The sequence below is a fragment of the Spodoptera frugiperda genome, chromosome 23 (genome assembly GCF_023101765.2).
Source record: "Spodoptera frugiperda isolate SF20-4 chromosome 23, AGI-APGP_CSIRO_Sfru_2.0, whole genome shotgun sequence".
Classification (NCBI taxonomy): domain Eukaryota; kingdom Metazoa; phylum Arthropoda; class Insecta; order Lepidoptera; family Noctuidae; genus Spodoptera; species Spodoptera frugiperda.
Genome location: NC_064234.1, coordinates 11,944,224 through 11,968,521, shown reverse-complemented (window position 1 = coordinate 11,968,521; position 24,298 = coordinate 11,944,224). Strand labels below are relative to the sequence as shown.

General features: G+C 44.8%; 3 protein-coding genes across 4 annotated transcripts; 1 reads left to right on the top strand and 2 right to left on the bottom strand.

Annotated features, from left to right (window-relative positions):
* Positions 1-2,392: 2,392 nt before the first annotated feature.
* Positions 2,393-5,959, bottom strand: LOC118267112 (protein starmaker). 2 transcript variants are annotated; one of them, XM_035580908.2, is made up of 6 exons: positions 5,741-5,959; positions 5,410-5,575; positions 5,267-5,329; positions 4,617-4,758; positions 4,277-4,427; positions 2,393-4,088 (listed from the first exon to the last, which is right to left on the bottom strand). In XM_035580908.2, the coding sequence occupies exons 1-6, from the start codon at positions 5,852-5,854 to the stop codon at positions 2,409-2,411; spliced, it is 2,316 nt and encodes a 771-aa protein (XP_035436801.1). In that variant the 5' UTR covers positions 5,855-5,959; the 3' UTR covers positions 2,393-2,408. The 2 variants fall into 2 exon arrangements, with proteins under 2 accessions (XP_035436801.1, XP_035436803.1); XM_035580910.2 differs by lacking the exon at positions 5,741-5,959 and adding an exon at positions 5,114-5,162 and having other exon boundaries at positions 4,617-4,752; positions 5,410-5,443.
* A 173-nt stretch (positions 5,960-6,132) lies between these two features.
* Positions 6,133-23,468, top strand: LOC118266886 (eIF-2-alpha kinase activator GCN1). Its single transcript, XM_035580496.2, is given in 39 exon segments — positions 6,133-6,267; positions 6,343-6,445; positions 7,468-7,663; positions 7,926-8,109; positions 8,214-8,378; positions 8,548-8,800; positions 8,873-9,051; positions 9,224-9,421; positions 9,515-9,676; positions 9,974-10,130; positions 10,466-10,801; positions 10,911-11,104; positions 11,301-11,479; positions 11,898-12,027; positions 12,168-12,248; positions 12,435-12,658; positions 12,807-13,000; positions 13,155-13,310; positions 13,602-13,732; positions 14,374-14,510; positions 14,610-14,829; positions 14,898-15,131; positions 15,208-15,402; positions 15,601-15,729; positions 15,818-15,941; positions 16,018-16,254; positions 16,375-16,554; positions 16,628-16,917; positions 17,008-17,203; positions 17,294-17,808; positions 17,886-18,023; positions 18,121-18,462; positions 18,716-18,793; positions 18,795-18,976; positions 19,169-19,493; positions 19,573-19,803; positions 20,275-20,928; positions 21,642-21,869; positions 22,719-23,468. Coding segments are annotated over 39 exon segments (7,995 nt in total). The 5' UTR covers positions 6,133-6,252; the 3' UTR covers positions 22,842-23,468.
* LOC118266890 (selenoprotein M) lies at positions 23,239-24,289 on the bottom strand. Its single transcript, XM_035580503.2, has 2 exons — positions 24,020-24,289; positions 23,239-23,931 (listed from the first exon to the last, which is right to left on the bottom strand). The coding sequence occupies exons 1-2, from the start codon at positions 24,104-24,106 to the stop codon at positions 23,689-23,691; spliced, it is 330 nt and encodes a 109-aa protein (XP_035436396.1). The 5' UTR covers positions 24,107-24,289; the 3' UTR covers positions 23,239-23,688.
* Positions 24,290-24,298: the final 9 nt, after the last annotated feature.

The following is a 24,298-nucleotide window of genomic DNA, read 5'->3' as shown; positions in this document are numbered from 1 at the left end:
GACCTCGAACTGAAAGTGAATTTAGTAAGGTTTGAACATAGGTACCGACCTAAAATATTGTCGTAGGAAGGAACAAGGTCCTATTTATTCGAGATTGAGAGAGCTAAAATATGTAGAGTGAAGAGTAATGATACATTCGAAATTACACAAGTTTTAATATCATTATTATGAAATAGTAAAAAAGACAATGTTAGGTAACTAGATTTTTTACACAGATGAACTGATGTTGACCCGGAGTTGCGGACTGCCTAGTGGGTTACCGGGGCTCCGGCTCGAAAAACAGGAGTAGGAACGGGGTGGGTTTTAGTCTGCAAGACACTCCTGACACTTCTTCTCCCCTCATTCAAGGCGGGAGAAGAGATTGGATGATTTCCCCCTCAAAAAAAAAAACTAGGCTTTATCGGTAAGGACGTAAAACTCATTACCATATTTTCCTACGTAAAACACTTAGGTACCTCTATACCAATACAAATCAATATAGCTATCGTAAATTACCAGTGCTCATTACCGTAGTCTGTCAGTTTATTGAATTGACACGAAGGTTTCTAAATCCTTTGCATTGTACGTACCTAGGCAGTAGAGTGGTTTCTAGCACTGTGCCTGTAGCCTGCAGCGGCCGGTACTGATTGGCTCACACTAAATAAGTGGGTTAATGAAGACGTTCGATTATAATTAACTGTTATCGTATCGTCTATCGATCCGCCCCGCACACGGACCGATTAACTAGTCCATTAGTTAGATTGTAGTACTTAAGCTATTCTTTACTAAGTTATTTAAGTAAATAGTTAGGTACAAGTACGTTAGTCAACGTTAGCAGCTTTCGTCACTGTCAGTACCTCATTTGGACTTCTTGTTTTGCTAAGAGCGGCTTCTATTATTATGCCTAAAGTGCATTCCCTTCCTAGGAGCTGGTTTCTAGTATCACGCAGTGTGACTGACGTCTGTTGACTAGGCTGACTGTTGGATAGGCTCCAACAGTTTTTGTTGAAATCAAAGCTACACAACACATCATATCTACAGATCAATCTTATGTTTAAAATAACCTGCGAGAATACAAGAATTTACTTTTAACGATATCACATATAAATATTAACGCAGATTCCTACTTAGATGTGGATAATGAATTCTCTAAGTAACACGATATCGTCCGTGACAGCGGCGCGTGAGCATTGCGGCCGCTCGTCACACTCCCATTGCGTACGCGCACCCATTCCATCAGTAAACACACGGCTACTTGGAAATTAGATAGCATTATACTTTTTATTAGTCATCCTAAGTAACAAAGACAACATACGTTTTCTAGATAGGCACCTGAACAATGTAGCCTTCTCATTAATCTGTATAGGAAGTAGGAAACGTCAGTATCGTAGGTAGTTACCTACTTTTGTTTTTATTTAACGAATTTGTTTTTATGAATCTGAAATACATGTTCTTTTGCATTTGTACGGTATATCTTTTGAAACATTTTAATGGATTTAAATAGGTTTATTTCTCTGTACGCTTATAAAGCTATTAAATCCATTAAAATGAGTCATATTTGAAAGTCAAGGACCGGGACAATAAAGTTTGAGCAAGCACCTGCCTCACACTGTGTTTGTACGTACACTATTAGGTAGATACTAGGTAGACCTAAGTCTCGAAAAATTTCATACACTATACTAATAAATTTAATGAATTGTAATAAATGTTAATAGTTGCAAGATGCCGAGAACAGATGCATACTAATCAGAAATCACAGATATCTGCATGATAGATCAACTTTCTCGTTCATTCATATTAACTGCCAAGTTTTTATTTTACTATTTGTTGTAAATTCCTCGTGGCCATGCTTGTGGAAGAAACCTTGAGTGAGAGTGCTAACATACGTTTTTATTATGGGATAGATAGGGTGGCAAATGAGCGGATGGATCACTTGACGGTAAGCAGCCGGCTTTATTATTATAATTTCTACTATTAGACACACAGTAGTCTATAAATTATACGTAATAGCGTGACACTATTAACACAGCGTGGCTTAGTGTATTTAATCTACGTACTAAGTATAATGCATTATAGAACGCGTTTACACTACATTCTCTTTAAATGATTAAGTCGCTAATTCTTCTCCGGTCCGCTGCGCTCGACGAGACAAGATCTCAACCACCTTATTTGTAAAGTAAGTTAAAAGCACTTTGTAAGAGTAATGAACTCCAAGAATTGTTTCCAAACTTATTTGCATAATCGCTATCTGATTAGTCTCATGTATAAGTTAAATATAGGATTGTTATCCATGATGTTGCCACAAAAAAGATACCTCAAGTGTAACAAACTATTATGATTTAACGAAACATAGTACAGACAAGGTGAGTAAAAATATTAATTTGGAAAGAATATTTAGAAATAAAATTTCAAATTTACGAATACTTATTTTATTTCTCCGTTTTAATTTTCTTATTAGGATCGTATACGTCTTGCATGTTATGGTCATCATAGTACGGTCTACGGCGTCCACGCCTCCTATCTCCATGTACGTCGTCATCACTTCCGTCGTGGTCATCTCTTGATGTATCGCTATCCGGTCTTTCTTTTTTAATGTGTATCTTGTCACTTGGTTCCTCTGTCCCTTCGTGTCTGTAATCGTGACGACTACTACGATGTTTGTCTTTATGTCTACGATCTTTGTCCTTACGTCGATCATCTCTTCTTTCTCTCCTATCACCATAAGATTCTTCATCTACTCGTGATTCCTTTCTTCTCCTACTTTCAATATCATGATCATCATGTCTATGACTTCTTTTGTGTCTCTTTTCAGACCTGTATTCCCTATCATCGCTGTAGTTTTGTCTTTCTCTCGTTTTATCTCTGTGATTATTATACCTTTCATAATCGTAACCGTCTCTCCTCTTTCGAGAATGCTCTCCATACTTTTGTGTTCTTTCTCGGTCAGTCTCTTCATAATATCTTGTGTCTCGAGTATTGTGATCTCGTCTGTCACTTTTATCGCGATCATGTGGTCTATTTACTTCACCTCTATTGGTTTTATGTGACTTTTCTTTTCTATGGTCTGTAGTACTCTCCGTCTCTTCTCTTTCAGTTTTTACTTCTACTTTTATAGGTCTAGGCATCAAGTCGTAATCTTGGCTAGAATATCGTCTATCTAAGCTTCTGTGTCTCTCTGTGAAATCTTCTCTTTCAGTTTTAATTTCTTCTTTTATGGGTCTGGGAACAGTAACTTCGTCACGTTTGTGTCTGTCTTGGCTATCATTTCTATAGGCCCTTCTAGAGTGTCTGCTTTCAGAGCTTCTATCGCTTTCGCTGGAATCTTCTCTTTCAGTTTTAATTTCTTCTTTTATGGGTCTAGGAACCCAAACTCCGTCACGTTTGTGTCTGTCTTGGCCATCATTTCTATGGTCTCTTCTGTAGTGTCTGCTTTCAGAACTTCTATCTCTTTCGCTAGAATCTTCTCTCTCTGTTTTAACTTCAATTTTGATAGGCCTAGGCACCCACTTTTCGGGACGATCATGTTTATGTCTGTCTTCGTGTTTGGAGTGGCGCGAATGTCTTCTATCAGTTCTTTCATCTCTCTCCGTAAAATCTTCTCTTTCTATCTTTATTTCTTCTTGGATGGGCCTAGGGACCCACTCTTTGCGTTCATGTCGATGACTTTCGTAGTCATCAGAGTCTCGCCTCGAATGCCTTCTGTTGTCTATTTTTACTCTCTCTCTGTGTTCTCCTTTTTCGATTTTAACTTGTATTGGTTTGGGAACCCATTTTTTTGTTTGTTCATATCTATTTCTGTCATTACTATGCGAGTCATTTCTATTTCTGTCAACATTATACGAGTTATGTCTGCTTCTGTCATCATTATACGAGTTATGTCTGCTTCTGTCATCATTATACGATTTATGTCTACTTCTGTCATCATTATACGATTTATGTCTACTTCTGTCATCATTATACGAGTCCCGTCTATTTCTTTTAATATTATGTGGGTCATGACTATTTCTGTCAACATTATTTGGGTCTGTTCTAGAATACTGACTGTTGTTTTCATCAACTGGTTCTGTTGGAGTGATATCTTCAGTTTTAACATCATTGTAGACTTCCATCTGTAACAAATGCCAAAACAACTGTTTAAGATGAGGAAAAATTACATTTTAGTTATATAATATTACATTTATAAAATTGTATGCATTACATTCGAACTACAAATATGAAAGATGCATTGTAGCAGCTGCTCAAACAAACTAATGTCAAATATAGTTATTCTGAAGCACCATATTAGCATTTAACATACCTGTGTCTTAATAACGTCACGTAAAACATCCGAATAGTTGCGAGTCTTAGGAGCGACGCGGTATTTGGTGCGGCGTCTGCGCATGTTGCGAAGTTCCAACAGGATTTCTTTGCGCGTCAGGATTACCTTGGAGCCCTGCTCATTACTCTCACTTTGGGGAAGAAAATAACATAAATATAGTATAGGAACTCAATGATTTTACAAAACTAATATTGTTGATTATTATATGGTAGACTGCATAATTATACTAATTCTAGGAAAGGGAATGAAAAACTCATCAAACCTAAATGAACACTTTGTTATTAGTAAAATATGCATTAGGTACATAAAACATACTAACCTGAGTAATGCCAAGTCAGCGAGATCATGACAGGATGGTACTGCGCTGACCACAGCATCATGTATGACACGGCGCTCATCTGCCGAGTAGCACACCTGAAGCCGCTCCAGTGACATCGGCTCTGGTCCGTGGCAACCTACGCCTTTATTAAGGAAACTCATTGGATATAGATGTACACCCACTTACACATGCATTTGTATTAGGCATTTATTTATCACATTCAATAATTTTACACATATACTGTCAAACTACATACACATGACTCATTGAATCAGCAGATATAATTTTGCAAGTGCTCAAGTTGCAGTGAGCAGGTTGCGAGCAAACTTTTGCTACATAAGTTAATGGAACATTATATTTTAAAAACATTTTTCTACAAACTACACAACATACTTTTGCCAAAACAACTTACTCAGATCAGCATATAATACTAGTAGTACTTACACATAGTTATACTTAAACAAATATTGATCATAATATAATATTATAAAGGATACATCAAATAGAGGATGCGAAGTACAGAATCTCCATAAAATTTTCTATAAACTGAAAAGTAAAGTAGGTATGTACTTTGTAAATATCTGCCATGCATTGATGCATACATATAGTTGGGACCTGGGACTAGGGACTCATAATATGTTGTACTCTACCTTTTTTAAAAGTAATATCCGCTCTTGATGCATTGGCTATGATTTGCTGGATATCTTCTTTCTCTGTGGAAAATTCATTCATAATTAACACATGTTGTATAAACGGGATTGTGATCAATTAAAGTAATATTATGAACATTTACTGAGTGTCACAAGTGTATTAGCGTTTGCATCAAGAGGCTCTGGTAACAGCTGATCTTCTTTCGAATATCCATTGTCCCTCAAAAAGCATACTTTCTCATGTTCATCAGTCTTATCAGGAGGGATCTTGTGTTTCGAGTCATATCTGCAAGTGCCCAGCACAGGGTTCTGCAAATAAAAAAATTCAAGGTTATATTTTTTACTAAAAGCAAAGTTTTCTAAACAAATAAAGTTATTTATAAACAATAATACTTATTTTGTCGACGGGTGTAGTCTAAAGCAAAATTTATGTTATTACAATACATAATGTTTAAAAGAAATACAAAATATGACCTGTATTAGGGTTTTCCGGTCCCATTGAAGAGATTGTAAAATCATAGTGAGATCATTGTCGACTTTATTGGTATAAGACTGTAACTTCGTTAATTCTTCTTGTCTTTTATCCATTTTATAATATTTTTTTTAATGCCACTAAATACGATTTTCTAAACAATGTTTTGAGTTTTGACTTGACAAATCTCTATTGGTTTTGACTTTTGACGTTTTAAGGAAGGAACGTCAGTACCAGTAGTCTTTGTACTCACTTCTATACTCTATGAAAGACTAGAGGGACAACCATGCGCAGGATTTGAACTTGATGGTGCAAATCAAAGAGAATATCTAATACAAATAAAAATCATTTTAGTACAAAAGACTCATACCCAATGTATTAAAAAAGTTTATTAATGGCAGATTTGTATGTTGACAGCTGATTCGAAAAGCAATCCTTTTTAATCTGTGGAATTCGCTTAGCGAGACGTGTGTGCTTTTTTCAATAGAATTTTCTCAATAAATGTGTGTGGAAAATGGCAGATTCCGAGGTAAATTCACTAGCTTCTCGCATTAAATCACTACAAAACTATCATTACATTGATGACTGAACATTCTTTTGACAGGTATTAAAAAAATTGAAGGATATACCATTTAAAATCCAGACCGCAAGTTTGAAAGAACGACGTGAGGTTGTTGAAGAAATTCGGAATTTACTATCAACACCGGGTAAGTATTATCGAGAGCCCCTTTTATCCATACCTTGCGGCACAATTGCAATTGAAGTGCATTGGTTGCATATAGGTGCATAGTATTTATAGGTTGGTTGTTCAGCTGTATTGATCCATAGACCCCTGGATGTAGCTGAAATATCGTGCTCTCACCTGATTGATTATTGAACGTGCCAATCAGAGGTCGCTGTGTGCAATGTAGATTGCATCTATGTGTATATTCTTGGGGACACTCATTAACACCTAATTAGAATGAATCCTAGCACCTGCAAGTTGAATGAAACTTACGAAAATGTAAATTATTTCAATGCACATTCAAGCATTTTGAATCTTATTTGCGATACTACAGCTTAAGCTTGTCTATAACATGAAATGCAACAGATATTTATATATTTTCAGTCATAATCATAAAATTGTAATCTGTTTTAGAGTGAACCTCAACAAAGTATTTATCAATTAACTTTGGCTAAGCTATTAAATTGATAAAACAAAAAATATTGAAAAAGTTACACCTAAGCAAGTAATAAAAAATATTATAACATGTAGACATGATTTCAGTTGCCTACCTACAAAATATTATTGTGCAATAATTTAAAACATTTAACTTTATTATTTTTAGTCATTACAATATTACTAAGTTGGTGGTAAGTGAACACCATGCCTAGCAAAGCAAATGAAGATAATTTTACTTATTAAATAAACACTGCCTTATTCACAATTCACATTACTATGTATTATTTATGTGAAAAGTTAATGCAGATAAAGTAATAAATGTGCTATTAATGTTAGGTGTTAGGTAGTATGTGAGAATTATTACACCACATTATAAACACAATAACATTTTATTTCTTCTGTTTTGTTAGCTGTAATTATTGTATAGTAAAAGATTTAACATGGTTATTCAATATTCTATACATACTGAAATATAATATAGATTGTTTTGTTTTTAATAGTATTGTCTACATATATTATAAAAGATTTAAAATAAAATAATAATAGTATTTTTTTATGTTGTATCAGGTATAACAGAGCCAGCAGTGCGATTTGTGTGTCGTCTGCTGGTGCTCACACTACACCGGTACAGGGACTCCACCTCCCAGTCCTATATCAAGAGCTTAGTGGCCCACCTTGCTGCTACCCACAGGGAATGGACCCTCAAAGCTCTGTTACCTGTTCTGCTAGAAATATCAGAACAGCTGAAGAACACAGCTTCATCGTAAGTCATATTTTGAGTGTAGAGACATATTTGGCCATTTAGAGCAGAGAACATAGTTTAAATGATATTGTTCCTTATGTATAAAGTTAAACAGTACCTTCAGTCAATGGGCATGCATGGAATGATTGAAATGTAAATGTAGCTAAACTTCCTTCTATCTTTATTCCTTCCTTCTTTCCTTACTTACATACATTCTGTAACTCCGGTCACATTCATACAAGCATACAAAATACTTTACTATTTATTAAAATATTATTTGCAGAAAGAGTATTTGCCAAAGTGGACTATATGCACTGCGCTGGTCCACAGTTCTCATAGATGGCACAATTAAGTCCACTGAAGAGAATGGAGTGGACTACAATACCCTCGTGATATCTCAGGCCAACCTGCTTGCTGCTATCACTGCATATGGGGACCATAGGAAGAGTGACAAGGCCTATTCTATGGTATGAAATATAAAAGTTTCTGTGGGAGAAATTCTGATCAAGTGTTCAGTGTTTTATTACTTTTTTTTTTCAATTATTTTATTCTGGCTATGTTTCCTTTCCAGCTTCATACATCTTGGGTGTCAATTGGAAAAGCTAAATTATCTAAATGGATTGAGGTGTTACTTGCCACACCACCAGACTCAGGCCCACAGATTTGTGTGACTTTCTCTATTCTGTGCCGACATCTACAGCAGATAGGCGATGGCGAAACCATTGAACAACACAAGGTATACTTGAGAAAATTTAAATTTAATGTGCCATTCACTTCTAATTAGATCTTTATACTAAATTCTGGTAGAGGTTATTAGAATTAGTGCCTGTGGCACAAACTCGCAACATTACTAAAATAAGGTTTTGCTTTATATTTATTTATTTTATCAAATGCTATTCTTGTAGACTAAGATGCTGGAAAGCTTCACCAAGAGTGTAATCAGCGTCAAATCTCGACCAAACGCGAACTACATCAAGGGTTGCCACGACTTGTTGAGCCAACTCAATTCTGGGGATGTCCGCGACGCACTGTTACCGGCGCTACACAAGGCCATGCTGCGCAGCCCTGAGACTATAGTGCAGGCGGTGGGACAGGTGTTCGCCAGCCTCAATGTGGAGTTGGATGGACTGGCTGTCGACATCGGCAAAAGTTTGATTGGTTAGTATTAAACTGGTCATATATTGGACAGGGTTATTGAGGGTGTGTGTATTAATGTGTGGTGGCGTGCAGTGAACCTGCACTCGAAGGACGAGTGGGTGCGCGGCGAGGCGCTGTGTGCCCTGGAGCGTCTGGCGGCGCGCTGCCGGCAGCCCGCGGCCGCGCGCGCCCTGCTCACGCACGCCTTCGCCGAGTACAACGGGGCTAGTGGCAAGCTCACCTCCAGCGAGGACAAGATTGCAGTACTCAATGTAAGTTGTATTCTTCATTACTACACTGCAATATCCTCATGGTATTCTGAAGAAGACGACGAAGACATTGTCAATTTCTTATATTGGCTGACTCCGTTATCTTCTTTTGTCATAAAATTTTTTACCACATTCTGCCAATAAATTTCTAAAACAAATGCACTGATTTGTTCAGGGTGTGAGCTGCCTGCGCGCGTTACCAGTATCTGGCGCAGACCGACTGGCCCTGTTCAGCGAGGTAGCGACTCAGTTGGGTCGAGTACTGGACAGCGAGTCCCACGAGCGCACCCTGTGCGTGGCACTGGATACGCTGCAGCGGTGGACTGCGGGGCTCGGGGTCACGCTGCCGGATAAGATGCTCGATATTTTCAAGGTACATATTTTCATGAAACTGCTACAAGATTGACACAGTGACTGAATAATGGGAACAAGTACTAAACTAATAAGTGCACGATTGCATTTACAGAAAAACCTATCAGCGAAGAGCACGACGCAGGTGGTGCGCACGATGTACATGAGCATGGTGGCGGCGGGAGTGCGTGCATGCGGCGCCAGTCCCGCGCAGGCAGACGTGCTGCAGCCGGTGCTCAGCAAGGCTGTTGATAAAGCGGCTCAACAACCACTGCAGGTATTATAGCATGTTTTATTATGGTATTGGGCACAGACAAACAGATAGATCACTTGATGGTAAGCAATCAGCTTTGTTGATGGATACTTACCTGACAACACCAGAAAAGTCACAAATTAGTTACCTGCTCTTTTAGAAGCACGCACTTTTCTTGAAGATCGTATTGGTCCAGAGCCCACTTACCTAGATTAGAACTAAAGTCACATAATTAAATCAAAAGAAAAACTCAATAATGCACAACAATCAGCACCAAAACTTTAATCCTGTGTTATATTGTTACAATGTCCCCTTCCCCAGCACCTGGTGGTGAGCGAGGGTATCTGCGCGATGCTGTGCCTGGCCCAGCTGGACGCGGCGCGCTCGCTGCCCACGCGTGGGCAGTGGGCCGCGCTCACTCACGCCGACAAGCACGTGCTGCTGCACGACCGCGTGCTGGCCGCCGCCACCGACGATGGTAACTACTGACCCTGTACTACACGCAATACTTACACTCCACTGCACTTCATTTACTATTCTTCAATAGACTTCAATTCCATTACATACATGCATAACGATCCCATACGTTCCCCACAGGAGAGACTTTACTGCATCAAGTGTTTATTTCATGATTACAATACATCTCCTTATCCCTCTTAGTAGAAACTGAGTAAGCAATACAAACACAATATAAACATACAAAGTAAATATTTGATAACTTTAATACTGAGATAGAAACATGACTTCTAACAATGTAGCACTTTGGTGTATAATAATTTACTAAATTTCACTATAGCATTTACCCCTTTATAGTCCTAATGCAGGTGGTGTTGCTATGCAGAACAGTGTTGGAAAACTACCAAAGTGTTGCCAGCGAACCAAACTCGCCGGTTTACAGAGCCTTCGTGCTAGTCCTACTATCTCCTATCAAGACTGTTCGTACATCCGCTGTGGAGGAAGTTAAGGCTCTACTTGCTAACGAAGACAGGGTTCTAATAGCTAGGAATTTAGCGCTCAAACTAAATGAAGTTCTGGAGGAAGGGAAAGTGTTCAACACCAAAGAAAAGACGCCGACTGATGACAAAGCTGCTGGTGAAGTCACCGGGAAGATGATCTTGGATTGTGTTCAGGCACTGTGTTCGTTTAAAGGTGAGGTGTATGTCTTTCTTATTTATATTATATCATATTGCTATGTTACTGTAAAATGTGTAGTTAAGTAGAATATAAATGCAAGTAAAATGCTATATTGTACTTACAGGTTACCCAGAGAAAGACTCTCAAGACTTAGCCTTATCAGTCCTGCCAAGCTGCCACCACCCACTGGCGGTGGCAGTGAACCAACACGCGTGGGTGAAGCTGGTTAACTACCTCGGACACGACCCGAAAAAGCTGGTCAGCTTGTACTCAAACAACCTGAAGAACAAGTACATTGTGGACTATGTACCTAATGATGTAAGTGACTGGAACAATGAATGATTAATCAAGTGACGCGCGACTGCCGAGACACATGTCTCACAGTGGAATCCTGAAACAGACAAAAGCAATACTAGTACTAGTTACGATTTTTTTTCCATTTTGATGTGTGGCAATATGCTTAATTGTTATTACGTGAGGCCCATTAATGTGCGTCCCTGTGCCGTGCCGGCAGACCAACACGAACGTGGTGGCGACGCTGGTGCGCGTGAGCCCGGAGTGGGCGGGCGGCGCGGCGCTGGCGGCGGCGCTGGCCGTGCTGGCCGACCCCGGCCTGCTGCGCGTCTCGCGCGACGAGTACTTCACCTACCTCACGCCGCCCGGGGAACTCTACGACAAGAGCGCCGTGCCGGGGTCTGTACTCACACTCAATTTTATACTGATACTTCTTCTTAAATATTTTCAAAATTATCTCTTGAAGTAGTGTACAAATTAGACCCCTCCATAGCACGTCACCGAACTCAATGTTCAGCACAGGTTGAGCAGAAACAGGCTAACGATAAAATGGCGGTTATGTCTATTTCCACAACCACTCTGAGACCATCTCAAACAAGAGTTATATAGTGTGTGAGGGAACACTTAAATCAACTGCTGACCTGTATGGTTAAGTGCCTTTTATATGTGGGTGAAAACCCAAATGCTGTTTAAGTGTTACCCATCTTAGCTTAGGGGTTCCTTAAAATGTAAAAGAAATTAGTGAAGACAGACCTAGTACTATATATCAATAGATTATGAGTTAAGGTGTAACAATATGTGTGTTGTGTTGCGGCAGTAATGAAGACAATAAGGAGATGAACTTGAAGCGCGAGAGCAAGGCGTACAGCTACAAGGAGCAGCTAGAGGAGCTGCAGCTGCGGCGGGAGCTCGACGAGAAGAACAAGAGAGAGGGCAAGGTCAAAGAGGTCGGTATAGTATCCACAACACTATATTATGGCAACATATTAATATGGTACTTTTGTAGGAAAAATTAATATGTTCACTTATGAAAGCACTCAATTCACTGTATAAAGACTTCAGATTCTTGATGTTTTGTTACTTTCAGGTGCCCCTATCAGCTAAACAGAAGGAAGCTATCAAAGCTCAATTAGCCAAGGAGAGTGCAATAAGAGAACGATTGAGCGCGGTAAGTTTACTATCTTTTATAGTATAATTATGATGTATAAGCTTTCAGCTAATGGAATAAGGATAGCCATCGTTTGGATGATTTTATTTATTTTAATGATATAAAGGTGTTCTATAGAACAGAATGAATAGGAACCGAGAAGTAAAAAAGAGATAAAAGGGAATGAGTAGTATGTATCCCCCCTAGCTGAACAGGCGCGTGGTGATGGCGGTGCGGCTGGTGGAGGCGGCGGGGCGCGGCGCCGAGCTGGCGCTGTGCCGCGGCGCGCGCCGCCTGCTGCCGGCCGCGCTGGCCGCGCTGCGCTCCCCGCTGGCCGCGCCGCGCCTCGCCGCCACATACGTCGCGCTGCGCCCCGCGCTGCTGCCGCGCCACGCCGCGCTCGGGGACCTCATCGCACGACTCACGCTACGGTAACCACGCCCGCTTACTTACACGCCACCATACTTTGTGTCATCCACACTTTCATGTCTTGGATTTGTATAGAAAGCACTTTACGATTGTGTCTGCCTATCATGAACGAGTATACTAATTCAGTGTGTAACTGTTCCGTTCCGCCAGGCTCCACAAACCGCAGTGCGACCTGGAGCCGAGCTGGGAGGAGCACGAGCTGGACGCGGCCACGGCGCGCACCATCAACCAGATGTACGCCACCACCTGCACCAAGCCCAGCGAGGGAGACGACGACGCGCCGCAAAAGACCAACCACTTCACTGCACCGGGATTCTGTTACGCCTTCCCACTGCTTAAACTTGGTATGTTGTCCCTGAGTAGCAGCTTCACTCTTTGACGCGACTATAATCTTTAACTCCCTATCAATTAAAGCTAATTTAATAGGTAGTTTGATGACTTAGATTTGGTTTTAATATCCCAGTAAATGATTACATTACACGACCGTACATGTGGCAGGCCTGTCGAACGCGGCGCTGTGGGCGGACGAGCAGACGATGCTGAACGGGCTGGCCGTGATCGAGCAGCACGCGGCGCTGCGCCTGGACTGCGACCTCATGCACCCCGCACTCTTCCCCATCGACCACATGTTCCGCCTGCTCATTGACCTCATCAGTACGTACGCTGTACTCGCCGCCTTTACGGTCAAATACATTGTCATTCAAATTGAGTTATGTAATAACGTAGTAATTAATAAATCTAAATGTAGTCATTACTACTAAGTGACGCCAGCAGGTTACCTTACTCCAATCTATATTTCTTTTTCGTTGAATTTTCAGGTTTATGTCAAAACAATAAAGTTGTAAATGTAGTACAGAAGCTAACATAATTATATAAGTATCGTTTGCTGTAAAATTTGTGAGGTTAGTGATAAAGCAGTGAGGTACAGTGCGTTGGTCCGTGCAGGCAGCACGAGCGGGCGCGTGCAGGCGGCGTGCACGGTGGCGCTGCTGGAGACGGCGCAGTGCGGCGCGCGCGCAGGCCTGGGGCTCGACGACGTCTCCTGTCTGCTGGCCGGCCTGCAGAGCCCGCTCGAGGTACGCATATACTGCCGTCATTGCTTACTTCTTTGTTTACCTTTGACCACACATAATGAGCTCAAAATGCACAAATATATTTATAAAAACCAAAACAACAACATAAATAGCAACTAAGCTGAATGAACGCAATTCGAAAAATAGCAGAACCAATTCCACTAAACGGCGATCTGCGCCTGTTGTCGATAAATATACGATCTTAAATATGAATGCTTTTAAAGTTGTTAGTAAATGTTAGTTCGAAACAACGATCTCGCTTGTTATTTTAAGAAACAAAATAGTTCCACTGACATTTGGTGACAATATCGTAAAACTTCTTGTATTAAACGTAATAAATGACGCTCAACTGAAGTTTCTGCTTGAATCGCTGTAGCCTGAAGCAGAATGCAGTAAAAATTAATAACGGGTTGCGTATGCTTTATTTTTTCAACGGCTATTTTCTGCCGTATAATATAACGAACACCTCTAACCCAAGTGGTCCGATGTCGACGTTACAGATTATATATAGGCTTTAATAGTGGAGTTTTGCTACTTAATGTCTTTCCTGCTGTTCATCTTCTACCGTATTACGACAAAAGACACCATATTACGACAAAGACACAAAGAGTATAGTGCGGGTGAGTACAGTATGGTACCGGCAGGTGGTGCGCGACGCGGCGCTGCGCGCGCTGCTGCGCGTGCTGCACGTGCTGCCGGCGCTGCTGGAGGACCCGCACTACGCGCTCGAGCTCACCAAGCGACTGCTCGTCGCCACCTTCGACGTCGCCGACGATAACAAGTGAGCATTGTTTTACTGTTCTCTCGTCCATTTCATTTGCTACAGTCGTTTACGGCCGCAGCCGGACGGCACTGTTACATAAACGGTCGGTTGTTGCAGGAAGCTGGCGGAAGAGTTGTGGTCTCAGCTGCCGCTGGCGCAGCAGTGGAGCCGCGAGCCGGAGCTGGTGGAGCTGCTGCTGGAGGAGGTGCAGCACCCCGCCGAGCCCGTGCAGCGCGCCGCCGCCGCCGCGCTGGCGCACCTCGTGCAGCGCGCGCCGCCCGGCGCCGCCGAGCACGTGCTGCAGCGCCTGCAGGACATCTACACCGAGCGCCTGCCCGTCAGTACCCGTCCACTCGATGCTCCGCCGGGTGGCGAGGCCGATGTAGTAACGCGTGTGGTCCGCAGATGATCCCGGCGCGGCTGGACCAGTTCGGGCACGTGGTGGAGGCGGCGGTGGACGCGTGGGGCGCACGGCGCGGCGTGGCGCTGGCGCTGCTGGCGCTGGCGCCGCAGCTGCCGGCGGCCGCGGTGCCGCCCGCCATGCGCTTCTTCGTGGAGCGCGCGCTGCCCGACCGCAGCGACCCCGTGCGCGCAGAGATGCTCAACGCCGCCATGGCCATCGTCGACCTGCACGGCAAGGTCAGTGCACGCCACGTGCCCGCGTAGCCCGTACCGCCGTAGTGCGACATGTTAGTGACATAGTGCGCCCGTGCAGGAGACCCTGAGCAGCCAGCTGCCGGTGTTCGAGAACTTCCTGGACAAGGCGCCGAAGTCGGGCGGGTACGACGCGGTGCGGCAGTGCGTGGTGCTGCTGGTGGGGTCCCTGGCGCGCCACCTGGCGCCCGACGACGCGCGCATCAAGCCCATCACGCTGCGCCTCGTGGCCGCGCTGTCCACGCCCAGCCAACAAGTAACACGACCACCGCAATATTTTTATAGCTTCGCAGTCACAAAAACGTTGTCGGCCTCGAGTTGGGCCTCCGATAACCTCACTCACACGGGGAAACACAACGCTTTGCTTGTTTCTTTGAGGCAGTGGTATCACTCCATTTTAGCCAATTTATCCCGTATTTTTATAGATCATTGACATTATTATTTAACTCAACAGGTACAAGAGGCAGTAAGCAACTGTCTACCTCACTTAGTCAGTTCTCCAGCCCTAGAAGATGAAATCCCAGCCATCATGAACAAACTCATGAAACAACTACTCACTGCCGAAAAATACGGAGACAGGAAAGTGAGTATAGAAGAAAATATTGGACAAGGGTTTTGGTTTAAACATAAATATTATTTCATTGTTAATGTTCGTGTCTGATGTAATGCAGGGTGCAGCGTACGGAATCGCCGGCATCATCAAGGGCCTCGGCATCTTGTCTCTGAAGCAACTCGACGTGATGGGCAAGCTCACTGAGGCCATACAGGAGAAGAAGAACTTTAAATACCGAGAAGGTAGTGTAACAGTGTATAGTATACGTCGACTGAACACGTAGTACATGACGGGCGCTGACGCAGGCTGTGGTTGCAGGCGCGCTGTTCGGGTTCGAGATGCTGTGCTACAAGCTGGGCCGGCTGTTCGAGCCCTACATCGTGCACGTGCTGCCGCACCTGCTGCTGTGCTTCGGGGACTCCTCGCAGTACGTGCGCGCCGCCGCAGACGACACCGCCAAGCTCATCATGAGCAAGCTCAGCGCGCACGGCGTCAAGCTCGTGCTGCCCTCGCTGCTGCAGGCGCTGCAGGACGACAACTGGCGCACCAAGGCCGGTACGGTACCGACTACTTAATGTCGCCTGTCAATCATTGCGTGTTTCTAGGCGTAATTCCGATGGAGAAGTACGGACAAAAATGTCGATGTGTATGTGAAAACAAGTGGTGTATGAGCAGGTTCCATCGAGCTGCTGGGTGCGATGGCGTACTGTGCGCCGAAGCAGTTGTCGTCGTGCCTGCCGTCCATCGTGCCCAAGCTCATCGAGGTGCTCAGCGACTCGCACATGCGCGTGCAGGAGGCGGGCGCGGAGGCGCTCGGTGTTATCGGGTCCGTGATCAGAAACCCAGAAATTCAAGGTAAGGTTTTGCTATTCATAAAAAGTTTATATAAAGTGTGAAGAAAGACGCTAACGATGTGTTCGTATCGCAGCGATCGTACCAGTGCTACTGGAGGCCCTGCAGGACCCGTCCAACAAGACGTCGGCCTGCCTGCAGACCCTGCTGGACACCAAGTTCGTGCACTTCATCGACGCGCCGTCGCTGGCGCTGATCATGCCCGTGGTGCAGCGCGCCTTCCTCGACCGCAGCACCGAGACGCGCAAGATGGCGGCGCAGATCATCGGCAACATGTACTCCCTCACCGACCAGAAGGACCTCATGCCCTACCTGCCCAATATCATACCCGGCCTCAAGAGCTCTCTGCTCGACCCCGTGCCTGAGGTATACTCTACACTCATTTGGCCGTTTAGACAATTTGTTCTTGAATACTTTAATGGAAGTTTGATTACCATAACGGCGTTCCGTCTGTAGGTACGTTCAGTGTCGGCGCGTGCCCTGGGCGCCATGGTGAAGGGTATGGGGGAGAGCAGCTTCGAGGAGCTGTTGCCGTGGCTCATGCACACCCTCACCTCGGAGTCCAGCTCCGTGGACCGCTCGGGAGCCGCGCAGGGACTCTCCGAGGTCGTCGCCGGCCTCGGCGTGCACAAACTGCATAAGATCATGCCAGGTCAGTTGTATTAACCTTTGTAATGACCTACACATTAATAATGTCGTAATGAAACTAGCCAACCCACGATACCAATCTGTACCATCGCAGATATAATCGCGACGGCGGAGCGCACGGACATCGCGCCGCACGTGAAGGACGGTTACATCATGATGTTCATCTACATGCCCGGGGCCTTCACGGACGAGTTCCTGCCCTACATCGGTCAAATCATCAACCCCATCCTCAAGGCGCTCGCCGACGAGAACGAGTACGTCAGGGAGACCGCGCTCAAGGCCGGCCAGAGGATTGTCAACCTGTACGCCGAGTCCGCCATCACACTACTGCTGCCCGAGCTCGAGAAGGGACTGTTCGACGACAACTGGCGTATCAGGTACAGCTCGGTCCAACTCTTGGGAGATCTACTCTATCGAATCTCGGGAGTTTCTGGAAAGATGAGCACGGAAACTGCTTCGGAAGACGATAACTTTGGTACGGAACATTCGCACAAGGCGATCATTAACGCACTCGGCCCCGAGCGGAGGAACCGCGTCCTGGCGGGCCTGTACATGGGCCGCAGCGACGTCGCCCTCATGGTGCGCCAGGCCGCGCTGCACGTCTGGAAGGTCAGTGGCTCGGTTCAGTAACCTTACTAGATACTCGGCTCACTGGAACACGATATTACAGCCTGTTCTGCCCGCAGGTCGTGGTGACCAACACCCCGAAGACCCTGCGCGAGATCTTACCGACTCTATTTGGTTTACTGCTCGGCTGTCTCGCATCCACCAGCTACGACAAACGCCAGGTCGCCGCCAGGACGCTGGGAGACCTCGTCCGCAAGGTATGTACTAAGTACGAGAGTACTATTTGCTTAGTAAACGTGATATGTGTTGCAAACGTTTCTCGAGTGGGTATGTAACATGAGTGTCCGGCCGCAGCTGGGCGAGCGCGTGCTGCCGGAGATCGTGCCCATCCTGGAGCGCGGGCTGCGCTCGGAGCGCGCCGACCAGCGCCAGGGCGTGTGCATCGGGCTGGGCGAGATCCTGGCGTCCACGTCGCGGGACGCCGTGCTGAGCTTCGCGGACGGACTCGTGCCCACCGTGCGCACGGCGCTCTGCGACCCGCTGCCCGAGGTCCGCATGGCGGCCGCCAGGACCTTCGACAGCCTGCACGCCACCATCGGGAACAAGGCGCTCGACGACATCCTGCCGCAGATGCTGGAGGGACTCAAGGACCCCGACCCCGAGATAGCCGAGGCCACCCTCGATGGTCTCAAACAGGTTTGTCTTTCGAGCTTCATTTATAACCATTCATTAGAATTTAAATTCTGAAAACCTTACAATAGTAAAATGGGAAAACGAAACAGACACTCTCCTGTTTATTTGTCCGTTTTTTAAAACAAAAGGACAAATTGACATGATTTTTGAACTGGAGATATTTAAAGGGATGGAAAGTTCATTATTAGGAGTCGAGCAGCGGGCGACATCGCGCGGGAGTAGCCAGTTTAATAATATATGTACGTTGTTGTGGCAGGTAATGGCGATCAAGTCCCGCGCCGTGCTGCCGTACCTGGTGCCGGTGCTGACGGCGGGCGGCGCGGGCGGCGCCGTGGACACGCGCGCTGTCGGCGCTGGCGGCCGGCGCGGGCGCCGCGCTGGCGCGCCATCTGCCGCGCGTGCTGCCCGCGCTGCTGGCCGCGCTCGTGGCGGCGCGCGGCACGCCGGCCGAGGCGCGCGAGCTCGACCACTGCCGGGACGCGCTGCTGCCCGTCGTCGACCCGCCTGGCGTGCGCAGGTACTATGTCCCACCCAACATTCACTTCTCACATTCGAGTTGCCACGTTTACAAATCGAGACGTTCCCCTGACTCGTACGACATACTAAAATAAATGATTATGCATAATTGTTGAGGAAAAGAAACGAATCCCTGGAAAATGTTATGTTTGTGCGTCCGATCCCCTTAATGACGTGCCGAGCGCCCCCGCAGCATCATCGACACGCTGCTGGAGACGATCCGGTCGGGCGACGAGCCGCGGCAGCGCGCGGCGGCGGCGCTGCTGTGCGCGTACGTGAGCCACTCGCGCGCCGAGCTGGCGCCGCACGTGCCGCAGCTCATCCGCGGCCTGGTGCTGCTGCTGGCGGGCGCCGAGCGCGACGTGCTGCTCATGGCGTGGGAGGCGCTGGGCGCGCTCACCAAGTCGCTGGACCCCGAGCGCCAGATCGCGCACGTGTCGGACGTGCGCCAGGCCGTGCGCTACGCGGCCGCCGACCTCAAGCCCGACCAACTGCTGCCCGGCTTCTGTCTGCCCAAGGTCAATATCTATTCTATGCTCGCCATTCTTTCTATCCGACGTTCTGTTCGACACTGACGACTCTCACCTTTCCGTACAGGGACTGGCCCCGATCCTGCCGCTGTTCCGCGAGTCTATATTAAATGGTCTACCTGAAGACAAGGAGAACGCGGCGCTCATGCTGGGCGAAATCATCAGACTGACTTCTGCCGCTGCCATCCAGCCCTCCGTAGTACATATCACGGGACCGCTCATTCGTATCTTGGGAGACAGGTTCAACTCCAGCGTGAAGGCCGCCGTGCTCGAGACATTGGCCACTTTACTCACGAAGGTAAGTGTGGTGTATGTAATGTTCTATATGTAGGGTATTCGTATATTCTACAATATGTTGAGTCATAAGTAAGAATTATGACCATACATTATATTCTAGGATAGCCTAAGTAACAGGATATCCCTGACGCGTAAACACTCTAAATAAGTTGATGGCAGCAGATGAAATAGGATTTGCTAAAATCACTAAAAGGGGCCCAACATCCATCACATTCAAATTAAGTTCTCTCACCAGTGATTCCCATTCACTTTTATTTTTTTGATAATATTTAGAAATCCACAATACTGTAAATGTAGAGAACTCTTCATATGTTCTGAAGAAATATTACCTAGATAATATAAACTGCTATCGCTAGTATATCTCTGTTGGGCTCAAGATTGTTTTTGTATCGACATTAATCCTTCACATAACATTTTAAAAATAATTTCCATTGCAGTGTGTTGTAATGTGTAATGCTATCGATTGTTGTAGGTGGGAGTGATGCTGAAGCAGTTCTTGCCACAACTGCAAACGACGTTCCTGAAGGCACTGAACGACCCGAACCGACCCGTGCGCATCAAGGCGTGCCTGGCACTGTCCCAGCTCGTGGTGATCCACTCGCGGGCCGACCCTCTGTTCCTGGAGATGCACAACACCATGAAGAACGTGGAGGACCCGCTCATCAAGGAGACCATGCTGCAGGCGCTGCGCGGCGTCATCTCCGCCGGCGGAGACAAGATGACGGCCGCCACGGCGCTGGCCATCCTGCCCACGCTGAGCAGCCCGGCGCTGCTGGCGCACCCCGAGGACCCGCCGCGCTCGCAGGCGGCGGGCTGCCTGGGCGCGCTGCTGCACTGCCTGCCGGCGGCGCAGCAGGACGCCGCGCTGGCGCACCACGTGCTGGCCGCCAGCGACGCCGAGCTGCTGGCGCACGGCCGCTCCGCCGCGCTCTTCGTGGCGCTCAAGGAGACGCCGCACGTCGTCTACAAGGACGAGGACAAGGTGGACAAGGCGCTGCTGGCGCTGCTGGCCAGCGACAAGGTGGCCATCGCCTGCAACGGGCTCCGCGCCATGGGCTACCTCATGCGCCACCTCCTCAAGGAGGGCCGGCCCGTGCCGCCCGCCATACTCTCGCAGTTTGTCAGAGTGAGTTGATATTCTCCTATCATTATATTAAACTAGCTACTCCAGTGCGATTTCAACTCGCTGCTGGGCTCCTATAGATCGTAGTGAGATGTTTTAGAGCCTATAACCTACCTCGATAAATGGACTGTCCTACTCAACAAGAGTTGTTCAATTCGAACTTGTAGTTCCGGAGATTAGCGTGATAAAATAAACAAACTTTTAGCTTTGTATTAAAGTTATTTCAACCGACTTGCACTTGAATAACTTTGTCTTAGATAACAGTCTCGATTAAATATGTAGTCGATTGTATTTGCCTAAATATAATATACTAGCTACTTCCGCGCGGTTTCACCCGCACTGTTCGGTTCCTATTAATCGTGGCGTGATGTTTTATAGCGTATAGCCTTCCTCGATAAATGCGCTATCCAACACAAGAAGAATTATTCAAATCAGACCAGTAGTTCTAGAGATTAGCGCGTTCAAACAAACAAACAAACAAACAAACAATCAAACAAACAAACTTTTCAGCTTTATAATATTAGTATAGATTAGAGGAGGCTCAGAACCAGGACACATAGAATACTGTTTTCCAAGGATTTCTTGAAAATCCTACGGGAACGGGGAAAAACGGGATTGCGCGTACGAAGTCGCAGGCAGAATCTATTTATTAGGTAAATAAATGGATACATTTTTCCACATTCGCACGGACCTTATGTCACAATTCGATTTGATAGAGTATGAACCACCCGAGCAACGAAGTAAAACAGTTAATGGCGCGCGCGGCCACGATGCTGGGCCGCGAGGCGGAGCTCAGCGCCAGCGGGCCCAGCGCCGAGCTGCTGCGGGCGCTGCTGCCGGCGCTGGTCAACGGCACCAAGGAGAAGAACACCTACGTCAGGGCCAACGCAGAGATAGCGCTGCGGGCGGTGCTGAGGCTGCCGCAAGATGAACAGTTCCACCTGGTCAGTACACGCAACACAAGCTTTTTCTTATTTTACTATTCCCTAAATGCAATATTGAATTGCATGGTTGGCATAATGGTTGACCTGCTGCTGTTCGGTTATCTCACGCAACAAGTCTTCGTGTGATCCATAAATTGTTGTTCAGGTCTTGGATATTCGGGTGAAATTATGTATATTCACAATCAAGTACACCTACGACACAGAAAAGTCGTAGCTTGAGACCAATATTCAAAAAAATCGGACTTGTATACATAATTTTTTTATACCAAGAACACCACATAGCCGACTGACGTGCGAATTGTCACGTATCGCATTACCAAGACCCATAATTACAAACACAAACACTTCCAAGAAGCGATGATATTAGCACATGATACAAATCTTTTGTATCAACTTCACGATATCATGTGATCTACATAGATAACGAGTAATGTAGTGTGGATACAACTTGAATTAAATTCAAGTGTTATACCTACAAAACAACAAACATGACCATACATTCCTATTATAGAATTTTACTGTCACTGGGTGAAAAGACTGTAAGGCTGCTTTTCCACTAAAGATCTGGTATGTAGATGCTATGAAGATGTAATAGCTAAGCTGTGAAACTATGTGACCGTTTCCACTGAAGCTCGAGTATGCTATGCGAAGCCATCCATAATATACATGCATAGAATGCATATGCATAGAAAACATACCAACCACACAGCAACAGAGCATAGCACATCTCTGGTGGAAAAGCAACCTGATGCTCGGATAGATTACCAAGTAGTATGAATCTCATTCAAATATATATAAAATTGTAATTGGTGATGTTCATTTGTAAATGTTTGATGATTGTGTGCGTAGCAATGCATGGCGTTGCTAGAGGAGGGCGCGCGGGAGGCACTGGGCGACGTGGTGGCGCGGGTGCTGCGCCGGAACATCGCCGACGGACGCGACGAGGATCTCGACTGCACACTACTTACCTGAGGTCCACACACAACGCCAGTGCGTCCTGGACTACACATTAATGCTACTTTTTACTTGTTATACAAACTTCTTATTGTTTCCTTAATCCTTGTAAATATCTGCCAGACACTTTTATGTGCTGTTATTTTTTATAAAAATAAATTAATTAATATTTTATAAAAAATTTACTAGACTAGAACCATTAATTTTAAAAATGCAATTATTATTATAATGTATAAAATATTAGCAAGAAAATTAAGATGTTACATCTGTACCATTTGTGAAACAACACTAGAAAATGAATTTATTATATTTCTGTCAAAATGCTAATCCAGATATATAAATGACTGATTACTTGTTAATGTAATACCCTGGGAATGAAACAATGTGAAAGTGGTAATAAATGAATTACTGGAAATTGGCATTGAACTGTATTTCTGTCTGGTAAAGTAGGTACATTAAAAAAGTATCACAATATATGGTAACCCAAAATTCAATAAAATGATTGATAGCATTCCATGTTATATTATCTACAATAGGAAAACAAGATTGAATTCCCTATTATGACATCATGCTGAATATTGTTATCTCTGTAATATGTAACAGGATATAAATGTATCAATCTGAATAAACAACACTAAATAATGACTGACTTTTTATCTCATAACAAACCAGTTTGATTAATTAATGATTCATCAAATTCAATAAAATCATAAATTCACTCCATGATTGTGTTAATCCAAGATTGTATAATACTTATGCAAATTTGTTCTCTTAGATACGTAATAGCAGAATAAGGAATGTTACATAAAGAAGTTTAAGTCTTAACATTAATTACATCACAATTACTTCCTAATGTAATAAGGAACTACAACTCTTTATCTTTATTCTTCTTTGTGAAACCTCTTTCCTGGATCAATTCATTGCACTGCTGGCGAGTCAGTTGCGACAGCGGTAGGCGTTCTAGTTCGCGGTCATTTTCTCCAAGCAACACCAGCTCCGGTGGAGCTCCATTGATGAAATTAACTTCCACACGCTCATAATTAGGAGCGTCATCCATGACAAACCTTTTCACCTCCGGTAGACGATTCAGTGAGCATCCTCTGCAAGTCTAAAAAAAATATATTACAGTAGTATCAAAATTATTATACGGAATTCTTACTTGAACATTATCAGTAGGTAGGCGTCAAGTAGCTAACCTCAATTCTTGCCGAAACAATATCTGAATTTTCATATGCAAAACTTGTTGCTAAAATAGCACAAATAACTAGTAACGTAAACTTCATGTTGATTTGTCTGCCTAGTCGAACAGAATAAAACTGAATTTAGACCGTGATTAATGCTTTATAAATCAGACTAAAATATAATCTGATTTGATAACAATCGAAGTATTGAAACACCGAAATGTCATTAAAATGACGAAGGACTACAGACAGACAGACAACAGTCAGGCGTCAGAGATAAAGAATAGACTGAGG

What these genes read in the sequence shown, in the direction of transcription:
- LOC118267112 (XM_035580908.2), bottom strand. Translation starts at nt 5,854, where the DNA reads ATGGATAAAAGACAAGAAGAATTAACGAAGTTACAGTCTTATACCAAT. An exon ending in ACCGGAAAACCCTAATACAG is followed by an intron (nt 5,576 to 5,740) that starts GTCATATTTTGT and finishes TTTTATTTGCAG; the next exon opens with AACCCTGTGCTGGGCACTTG. An exon ending in GTGACGTTATTAAGACACAG is followed by an intron (nt 4,089 to 4,276) that starts GTATGTTAAATG and finishes CATTTGTTACAG; the next exon opens with ATGGAAGTCTACAATGATGT.
- LOC118266890 (XM_035580503.2), bottom strand. Translation starts at nt 24,106, where the DNA reads ATGAAGTTTACGTTACTAGTTATTTGTGCTATTTTAGCAACAAGTTTT. An exon ending in TTGTTTCGGCAAGAATTGAG is followed by an intron (nt 23,932 to 24,019) that starts GTTAGCTACTTG and finishes TATTTTTTTTAG; the next exon opens with ACTTGCAGAGGATGCTCACT.